The sequence below is a fragment of the Hyaena hyaena genome, unplaced genomic scaffold (genome assembly GCF_003009895.1).
Source record: "Hyaena hyaena isolate Hyena2069 unplaced genomic scaffold, ASM300989v1 scaffold_18, whole genome shotgun sequence".
Taxonomy (NCBI): Eukaryota; Metazoa; Chordata; class Mammalia; order Carnivora; family Hyaenidae; genus Hyaena; species Hyaena hyaena.
In genome coordinates, this window is record NW_024080649.1 from 5,951,201 (window position 1) to 5,962,088 (window position 10,888).

At 41.6% G+C, this 10,888-nt stretch overlaps 1 protein-coding gene across 2 annotated transcripts in view; it reads left to right on the top strand.

Moving 5' to 3' along the window:
• AP1G1 (adaptor related protein complex 1 subunit gamma 1) overlaps positions 1–5,973 on the top strand; it is an 81,933-nt gene extending 75,960 nt beyond the window's left edge. For both annotated transcript variants that reach the window (XM_039221792.1, XM_039221797.1), the window contains one exon: positions 1,822–5,973. In XM_039221792.1, the coding sequence (XP_039077723.1) occupies positions 1,822–1,923 (102 nt within the window). In that variant the 3' untranslated portion in view covers positions 1,924–5,973. The remainder of the gene's footprint in view (positions 1–1,821) is intronic.
• Positions 5,974–10,888: the final 4,915 nt, after the last annotated feature.

A 10,888-nucleotide genomic window follows, 5' to 3' on the forward strand; every position in this document is an offset into this window, starting at 1 on the left:
TAGAAGAAATCTGGGAAATGTCTAGTCTAACCCCTTTATTCTTTTGTAGATTAGATAATAAATGCATCCCAGACACATGAAATGGTTTAGGGGCAACTTATTAAAATGCAGACAGTTTAGGGGCGCCTGGGTGGCTTAGTCGGTTAAGCGTCCGACTTTCGCTTAGGTCAGGATCTCGCGGTTCGTGGGTTCGAGCCCCGCGTCGGGCTCTGTGCTGACTGCCAGCTCAGAGCCTGGAGCCTGTTTCAGTCTGTGACTCCCTCTCTCTCTGACCCTCCCGTGCTCACGCTGTCTGTCTCTCTCTCTCCTAGAAATAAATAAAAATAAAAAATAAAAAATTTATAAAAAAAAAAATGCAGACACTTTAAAGAATTGTCTGTTTGGAGGCTTACAGGTCTAGTTTTTGCAGAAGCTTAGACATTGTAATCTTTACACAGGTTGCAGTCTAGGGTAAGAGCATCTGTAGAACCTCATATATCCACATTTACTACTGTAATAAGTGTGCACAGCAAAAGTGGAAGCATTTTTAATGAACTAGCTTTTAATGAAACTTAATAAAAAGTAGCTTTAGTATTTGAAATTAAGCAATATTTTCATTACATTTTCTCAAAGAAGTAAATTAACTCTTTAATAGTAATCAATTGACTAGTTTTCAGTTTTTGAAAATGGCTCAGAGAATTTCTTCACCTTGAAAGATTTCTAGCAGTGTCTCGTAACCCCGATATGATTTCCTTCTCTTAGATCATTTTCCTTTTCCTCTGCTATGCTCTGTATTTTGATTATCACCCTATAACATGGCACAGGCTCCTTTGATGATCTGATAGATTTTTTGTTTAACATTTATTTATTTTTGAGACAGAGACAGAGCACGAGCTGGGGAGAGGCAGAGAGAGAGGGAGACACAGAATCTGAAGCAGGCTCCAGGCACTGAGCTGTCAGCACAGAGCCCAATGCGGGGCTCGAACCCATGGACCGCGAGATTATGACCTGGGCCGAAGTCGGACGCTTAACCGACTGAGCCACCCAGGTGCCCCAATGATCTGATATTTAGAGTACATATCTTCTTAGTGCATTAATACTTGAAATCTGCCACATAAAGTAGAAAGGATTTATAACTGAGTTCTCTTAAAACAACTTCTGTTACCGTAAGTTAACTTTTTTTTCTGTCTTGGGAACAAAAAAGTTTATGTTCACATTTACTGTTGGTTTTACAGAGAAACAACAGTATCTCTGAATGTAGAGCATAAGATGAGTGTATGTTTACCTCATTTTTCTAGAAGCCTGGATCCAAATTTGAATCTTTTTGAAAAGCACCCAGCCAGTGTGACTATGAAATGCTCCCGAGTGATTCTGTACTGTTAATGCATTAGTTCTAGGACTGGAGCTAACGATGTGTTCTGGAGATGCATTTTCTCGACTTGACTGCATGATGTTGGCCAGAGTACTTAGGCAGTAGTGGTAGTGGTGGTGGTGGGTGGTGGTTTGCCTGTATTGTTTTTAAGACACAGCTTTGCTGTAAAATAGTTTGTTTCCTCTGAGATTAAAAATCTATTTGTAGGGGTGCCTGGGTGGCTCAGTTGATTAACTGTCTGACTCTTGATTTCAGCTCAGGTCATGATCCCAGGGTCATGAGATTGAGCCGTTTATTGGGCTCCACAATGAACTTGGAGTCTGCTTAAGATTCCCCCCTGCCTTCTATGCCCCCACCCAACTTGCACGAGTGCTGTCTTTCTCTCTCTCAAAAAAAGTCTATTTGTGGGCCACACATATTCTAGAAATTTCCATTCAGTGTATAATTTGTAATTCTCTGTTCTTCCACAGCAACAGCTGCGAATGCGGATCAAGCTCACATATAACCACAAGGGCTCAGCAATGCAAGATCTAGCAGAGGTGAACAACTTTCCCCCTCAGTCCTGGCAATGAGGGCCTGGGCACCATTCTCATTTTTGTCCCACTCAATCAAAGGAACTCTGGGAAGGAGGTTATGATCGCTGGCAAGTCCCCCCCAACTGTACCATGGGCCTGAGGAGCTGAAGAGAACTGTTGAGGAGGATTTTCCTGAAGTTGTCGCTGACCTTGAAGCATTGTCAAAGACGAACCTCCTCTCCTCCACTGTTGAGGCCAGCTGCTTCTGGAGGCTACTTTGCACTCTTCCTCCTCTTCTCCTTTGTCCGCACTTCTCTACCCCTCCCCCATTTACAGCCAGAATCAACATTCCCTGGGCCCCTGAGGAAATAAGCAGTTGGTCTGGAGGAGAGGACTGGAATCCATGGCAAGAAAACACTCACTCTGTCTCTGCAGCAAAGAGTTGCCCCTTCTTTCTACTGTGTTTTTCTGTGGACTGGGCGAGGTGGGGTATTCACTCCTCACTAGCTGGGCTACACCATCTTCAGGCGCTTTTTACATCAGGCATTCAGAATGGAAATGTAACAATGGACTTTAGGGAGCCCTGCCTTTTTCTACTGGTTCCCCCAATGTTTGAAAGAGGCATTAGGCTCCTGGTAGCCTTTTCTGTGCATTGCTGTATACACACAGACACACACATGTATGTATGTATGTTTGTTATCAAGAACTGGGTAGACCTGGAGAGGTTATTTGAAAACACTGGACAGATGCAGTTAAAAAGAGCTTTTGTTGAGATTTGGCATGAAGGATATGGTGCTCTATTTGTAATAGAAACTCCCAAGGCTCTTCCAGCTCCCCCTTCTTTCCATTCTTTAGCTGTAGTCATGAATATTCTCTATGATTTTCAGAATTGATTCCCCTGAAAGTGCAAAGTGAACAATTTCTGAAGGATATATTAATAGTTATTAATGCCCCTGTTCCCACCACAAATTTTGAAAGGTTCTCCTAAGCCCATAACTTGCCTGTTGAACTATGGTAAATGGGTGGAAAGAGGAGTTAAAATTTTAAGATCAGACTCCTTAACAAAAGCACCTTTGCCCATAGGAAGAGTGAGTATCAGACTCATCCTAGAGCATATTGGAGTCGTCATCTCCATTATTCCAAACCTTCCTTTTTATTTCCTGAGCCTGGCTTCGACCTTGGCATTCCGTTTGAATTCCTTCTTCTAACTGGAACATTTGTGTTGTATCTGTAACACTGGCACTGAAATAAAGACCACGCGGTTAAAGAAATCTTTCCTATATTGTACTTTATGGTGTTGGAATGAAGCCTTGTAGCTTCCTTGCCCCTGTAGGAGAGAGGTCTCATGGACACCGTAGGGTAGGCATATCCTTTCCGGAGTCTGAGAAGTTGGTGTCTTGAGAGTGGCCAGTCTCATGAATATCTGCATCAAAGACCAGAGGCATGGATCTTTTTAAACTAGTGAGAGTGCCGAGTGCTTTTTAGAAAGGACCCTTGTGTTACCCAACCGTAACACTGACTTTGCTGGAATGAGGTAAGGTGACCCCTATGGCACATGTTGAATGTTGAATGTACCATGTACGTTCAGGTGCACAAGTGCCATGTCTCATGTACTAAAGAAGAAAGAAAAAGGCCCACCTTGCTCTTATGTTTGCGGTCATTACTGTATTGATTACAGTATAATGACTACTTTGGCTTTGGTCTTAAACCTGGGTACAAGTATCTTTTATTCCCCCTCACTTCACCAAGCCTTTACTTAAAATCTTCTGTGTCTTGTCAAATCTAGCTCTGTATCAGATGCTAGATTATTCCAAACATTTGACAAACTGGGGTTGAACTAAAAGACTCCAAAGGGGAAACTTTCTGGCCTTATAAAAGAGCAAGATTTGCTAAAACTTACTCTTCTGGGTAAATGGTTGACTGGGTCAAGAACAGGATATTACCTTGTGCATAGTTTCAGTAAAGGCAAGTGTGGACTAGTGTATATTTCAGACAGCTGTTCTGCCTGTGCAATAGGTTTCTTTGCAGACTGATTTCCTTGGATGGATACTTAATGCTGTGAAACATGATAGGATTAACATAATATTGGTGGATTTCTTGAATAGAATTTATCTAACATTCCTCATTGTGTTAGAGGCTTTATTTTCTCTCACGTTTATAGTTGACCAGTTCAAGTTTCTTTAGTTGGACTGAGTTGAATCTCAGAAACCTGCCGAAGACCATGCTAGAAGACAATGCTAGCTAACAGAGCTGGAAGGGGTCTACTCTAGTAACAAAGCATCTCTGTGGGTGATTATAGTTTCGAGGTAGAGTTATAGGATTATCCATAGTTTTGTCTAGGTAAAGGGATAAAAATCATGGCCTTAACACAAGGGGTGCTGCCTAGAATATAAAGTGATTTTGGAGAGTGAAGCTGAGCACCACACTGAAGAACTAGTGGCCAAAAAACTGCCTAGGATACTGATGGTTGTGAAGACTGTTTCAAATGATTGGATCTTTGAAAGCTTCAGCGTGCCTTAGTTTCTAGGATCAGAATAAGTTCTCCTCGTCCTTGGCCTTGCTGCTAAAAGGAGAAATCTCTTAATTTCTATGAATACTTAACACATTTCAGTAATTTCTTTCCCTGGTATGACATTCAAAGGGGAGCAAATTTGGATAGATTTACAACTTCAGAGCCATTGTGAGGACAAAGTGATTTCCATGGCTGTTTTAATAACTCCAGGGCGATAAGCAGTGAGCCTACACATACTTGGACAATTTCACATGCACTTTTACCTCATTTTTTCCCTCTTTCAGAGTAATGTATCCTGACACTCCCACCCTCACCGCTCCCCGCCCCCCGCCCTCCCCAAGTAATCCTAAGGGAGAATTCATCCAAGTAATCTCAAAAAACTGTAGGAAGGGTGCTCTACCTGAGAAGCTTCTCCCACAATGCTCTGGTGCTGTTACCTTGAGGTGATTTGGACAGTCATGGAATGTTTTACGCTGTGTGTAGTGATCATCTGTTCCTTTTAAGGTCTTTCTCATTTAAAGAAACATTCCTCAGTGTAACGTTTGGGAGGGGATTCTTTCCTTTTACTAGGTTAAAGATGTGTTTCATATAAGAAAGTAGACATTTAAAACTTCAGCACTAATAGTTTGAGTATTTCCATCTACTGTATAAACATGCTTTCCATTTTTACGTTCTTCTAAAAGAGATTGGAAGTTAGGGGATACTGTTTTTGAGGTTCAACTTGATTATTTTCTGCATTGGAAAATACTTGGGCCACAAGAACTAGGGGGATAAGAGTTTGAATGTGTATATTTTTTTCTAGTGAATGTATTTTATCCACATGGTCCTAAACCAAGTGAGAGCTAGAGAGCAAAAAGTGGATATTCACATATTAATGGTTGATGGAGAGGTGGTACATGACTGTGTTTTCATGCATTTGGGAGTGGGAAGGGTCACTGAAGAGGGAAAGTCCTGAAGTTTGAAACACTGATCAGCTTTGGCTCAGGAGGGTGGGGCTGCTTGTAGAAGTAGAAGGTGAATCACTCTTTTTCAAGCAATAGTAGTGAGGGGACTCCATCTGCAGGGTTCCAGGACCCGGGACACTTAAACAAAAGGACATGCTGAAGCAGCTTGCACGGTTGCTTTGTGAACTTCCATGAGGCTGATTCTGGCTTCAGGATGGAGCATTGGAGATTTTTCGTTTTTGTTTTTGGAACCTGCTGTTGCGCTTTGTGTGTTTTGTTTTTGTTTTCTATGGCGGGGGGTGGGGGGGGCTCATGGGAAAGAGCTTCTGAACTCTTTCCTTTGTGAACTCCCAATGTGTCCCTGTAAAGTCCTTTTCTTTCATAATTGTTGTAAGTTACATTTTCATTAAGCCTCATCACATCTTTACTGTAAAAATATTAAAAGGCTGTTTCTAAGTGGGACGGCTAATTCTAATTATTGCAGACATATTTTTGAGATGTAAAAAAAATTTAAAATGATAAGTCTTAGAGGCGAGTGAGGAATAAAATGGATGTAAACATTTACATGGGATGCATTAGAATTCTGTGTGTATTGTCTTTTGGTTGAAACAAATTATGAACAGTGACTAATAATAAAAAGTCAATACTCAATGATTTAAAATTTGCTTCCTTGCTTCTTACAAGTAGATTAGAGAAGCCTTGAATGAATTCTTATTCCAGATAATGTTTCTTTTACAGAAATCTCATCTAGAGGAATCTGAATGACTTAAAAAAATTTGTAGTTTATAGACAGCAGTGCAACTGGAAATGTTAACTAGTGATTATTAACTAATGCTTATGTCTCCACGTGGATGAATTCTCAAATAAGACAAAGCGTCTCAGGGTGAAATGTGTATTAAGGGGTCATCGTGGGGTTTTAGTTATAAGCTTCTCTTTGCAAATTGTTTAAATGTATCTGTGACTGGAAAGAGGAAAGTTTGACCAGCCAAAGTGAATTCTGTTTCATGATCTATTTTATATGAATTCTTCCATAGAAGAATGGTTGGAAGTTGGAACCTATAGGTTTTCTATTACTCAGGTGATTCCTGATAGTCCCTTAATTGAGAAGGGGGGAGAGTGTGACAGCCCTCTACGTGAGGAGGAGGATAGAGGCTGTGGCATTTATCTAGTTCATGCAGAAGTGCCCTTTGGCACTGTTTGATAAGTGACATTTCTGTAATCTTTCCTTATATGTGGCTTAGTTAAAATTCATCTTTGTTTCTAATATTAAATTTGGTTAATGCTTTCATCTCCATGTAATTTCATGTAGAGGAATATCTAAAAAGGTGTTACATTAGAGAAGTTTACCCAGTAATAGACTTCAGACATTTACTTGACAGTATAATGAATAGTCCTCAGATTTGAACTTCAGTCCAGAAGGACCAAATTAATTTTTATCACTTTTAAGGGTTTTCCTTGCTGTTTCCTCCCCTAGGGCATTTGTCCCCCTATTTTGAAAATACAAAAACATTCACAGAAAAACATTCCTTCAAATCCTGAAGCCAGGTAAATACTACCTGTTTCTTTGGAACTAAAAGATAATCTCCTCAACCCCGTGTTAGAAATAAGAGATTTAGGCCTAAAGATGACTGATGATCATTAAAGGAGTGGGAACCAGCTATAAAGAAGTGAATGTAGTACGGTCTTATGGCTCTTCTACCACAATTTGACAGACTTTTCTTCTCCAGGCTTTCTATTTTGTAGTGAGGATTAGGGAAAGCTCCTAAGATAAAGTGTGTGTGTGTGTGTGTGTGTGTGTGTGTGTCCTTGTCCTTCCCTCCCCAGATGGAGAGAGAGGTATGTACAACTGCTTATAGAAGGACACAGAGAGGAGGCAAGTGATGACTTCTCTGTCTCTTGGCTTGATCTAAACAGTGATTTTTGTAATGATGAACCTGCAGTGAGGGCAGATGGATTTTTGCACAGAAATTCCCAGAGGAATTTATTTTTAGGGTTAGTCTCAGCTGTTTACCATTTCCAGAAATTATGGTTACATAACCCTTGGCATACATAATGCATACTGCCTTGAACTAGGGAAGAACATGAATATGTGACCTTTGAAACAGTATAAAATGTTAATGGCAGTACATGATTTGAAAAGAAAAAGGAGAATCAATTGGTTGATTGCTAAATTGGATCTTAAAACATGGAGACCTTTAAAGAGCTGCATCATAAATGATTCCCTGCAACATCTGGGCTGGAAGTTTTTTGTTGTTTTCCTTTTGAAAGAGGTACTACTGTTGTTGGTGAAGAAACAGTAAATACATTAACTATTAGCATATGCTTGTATTCTGAATTGATGCTTTAGCCTTTATCCCATTAATTAAAAAAAAACAACTAGGGGCGCCTGGGTGGCTCAGTCAGTTAAAGCGTCCAACTTTGGCTCAGGTCATGATCTCACAGTTCGTGGGTTTGAGCCCCGCGTCGGGCTCTGTGCTGACAGCTCAGAGCCTGGAGCCTGCTTCAGATTCTGTGTCTCCCTCTCTGACCCTCCCCTGCTCACGTTGGCTGTCTCTCTCTCTCAGAAATAAATAAAAAACATTTAAACATATAAAATAAATTAAAAAAAAACATTTAAAAAAAATAAAAACAAAACCAAAAGCAATCTACCACTGCTGTTCCTCAGCATGAACTCAAAATGCTGGTCCTTTCCCTTCGGGGATCAATCACTAAAGAGTTTCTCATGAGATCTGGAAAAGGTAATGTATAAAACCTCAAGAAGCAAATTTTTAGAAACACTCATTCTGAACCATATTTTGGTCCTTCCACTGCCATCTGCCCTTGGTTAAAGTCCACTTCTCTCTCCATATGGGTGCCTATAGCTTACAAACCAGTGTTCTTGCTGGAATAAGTTACCCAGTAAGCATTGAAATGGAAATTCAACTACTTTGTTTTAAATAATTTTTTAAAGTTTATTTGAGAGAAAGAGAAAGAGACAGCAGGGAAGAGGTAAAGAGAGAGAATCCCAAGCAGGCTCGGCACCATCAGCATGGAGTCTGATGTGGGGCTCAAACCCATGGAACTATGAGATCATAACATGAGCCGAAACCAAGAGTGAGGTGTTTAACCAACTGAGCCATCAAGGTGCCCCAGGAATTCAACTACTTTAAGTAGCTTTCTTGAAAGTAGTTTCGGGGCACCTGGGTGGCTCAGTCGGTTGGGCATCTGACTTCGGCTCAGGTCATAATCTCATGGTTCGTGGGTTTAAGCCCCACGTCAGGCTTTGTGCTGACAGCCAGCTCAGAGCCTGGAGCCTGTTTCGGATTCTGTCTCCCTCTCTCTCTGATCCTCCCCTGCTCACGCGCGCGCGCACTCTCTCTCTCTCAGAAATAAATAAAACATTTAAAAAATTAAAAAAAAAAAAAAGGAAGTAGTTTCAAGGTAGAAGGAAGACCCAGTAGGTAGTCAACCTAAGAGCTTTTTTCACTTTATACCAGACTTGTAGAAGTCATTTTTAATTTATTTAAATGAGACAAATGAAGATTACTAGAGATTGGAATTTTGCCATATGCAAAGTAGCTCATATAAAGGGAGAAAGTAGTGACCAAACTTTTACAGAATAAATCATTTGTACAGAATAAGAATTTTTACAAGAGTCAAGAATTTTGTCTTAGAATTTAAAAGATCTCCGAACGTATCTCAGAGTAGAGAGGGGTATGTACTATGCTGTTAGATCTCAAAACTCTTGTACTAAGCCTACAATTAAAATATTTTAATTTTTTTAGTGTTTATTATTTTTTTGAGGAGAGGGATAGAGGGGCAGAGAGAGACACAGAATTTGAAGCAGGCTCTAGGCTTTGAGCTGTTAGCCCAAGGGGGTGTGGAGGGAAGGGGAGACCTGAACTCAGGAGCCCTGAGATCATGACCTGAGCTGAAGCTGGATGCTTAATCAACTGAGCCACCCAGGCGCCCCTGAATTAAAATATTTTAAACATACAGTTAGTTTGGGCTAGGCAAGCTGGAGCAGTGGATAATGGAGAGAGAACTTTTCACCAATGATTCAAACCTCAGGAAATTACTGAATTTTTTTGCTGCTTAATTCCCTACATGTTGCTTGAAGATTCATTAACACCTGCATAAGAAGGAAAACCCTAAAATCCAGAAGTCTAAAAGGTTTCCTAGGAAAATTTAGAGCAGAATTAAGAGGAGAGCCCTGAGGAACTGAGTAAATCTTAAATTTGGAAAATCAGAATTATAATGGTTACTATGAATCCCTACTAAGCACTTTATGCATCCAAAACATCTTGATAATAAGAAATGAATCACTGTTTTCTACTGAAGCCAAGACTACACTGTATGTTAACTTGAGAATATAAATAAATAAAATATAAGCCCTAAAAAATCTTTTTTTTTTAATTTTTTTAACGTTTTATTTATTTCTAGGAGAGAGAGAGACAGCGTGAGCAGGGGAGTGTCAGAGAGAGAGGGAGACACAGACTCTGAAACAGGCTCCGGGCTCTGAGCTGGCAGTCAGCACAGAGCCCGACGCGGGGCTCGAACCACGAACCGCGAGATCATGACCCAAGCGAAAGTCGGAGGCCTAACCGACTAAGCCACCCAGGCGCCCCATAAGCCCTAAAAAATCTTGATAATAACTGTTAGATGCTAATTTCTGTTTCACAATTAAGAAACAAAAGTTCAAATCAAACTGCACAAAGGGTTTAGATCTAATAAGAGGCAGAACTCAGATTTGGAATTAGGCTGTCTGACTCCAAATTTGGCCTACTAGCTAGTCACAAAACTACCGTTCCTTCAGGAATTAAGATAATAAGTTAACTTTTAACTAGCTAGTCACAAAACTACCGTTCCTTCAGGAATTAAAATAAGTTAACTTTTAAAGATTTTCTGAATTCGCCTTACAAATAATAAAATGGACTTAGACCATACTATGGCTTGAGGCAGTGAAAGGAATTCTGATACGTTGCTACAGGAGGAGAAAAGGAAATTAAAATGTGGCTGGGAGGTGAAATGACATTTTGTACACGAGGCTGGGTTGAATTTGCTAAAGAACGTCGTGAGCGTCTCTAATTGGGAAGAGAAAGGGCCTTGTTAAGGTGAATATTCTCAACAATCCGTTCAATGGTTTTGCATGTGAGGGTGACAGGTCAGTTTTGAAGCAGAAAGAGGAAACGTCTGAGAGAGGTAACTTACAAGAGCTACCCTCTGCGGAGGGCAGCGTCCAGTCCCTAAAGACAGGTGCAGACCCCATTTGCCCCTAGGACAGCCGTACTTCGGAGGCGGGGATAGCAGTTAATAACCCTCCCTGTACCTCAGTCTTCCAGAGGGCGGCGGGAGGCTCAGGCCCAGCCTTTCGGTAGCGCCCGGCTCCACCCGCGGGGTCCGCACCGCCAGGCAGTCAGGATGCGGCTCGCGGAGCCGGGGCTGCGCCGGGCCCGCAGCTACGCAGGTCCCGCTGGGCTGCGGGAGGGGCGGGGCCCGGGGCGGGGCCGCGCCCGCGGGGGGCGGGGCCGGGGGCTGCTCGCGCGCGCCGCCGAGGCTTCGCGCGCCGTAGCGCCGGCCGGGCGTC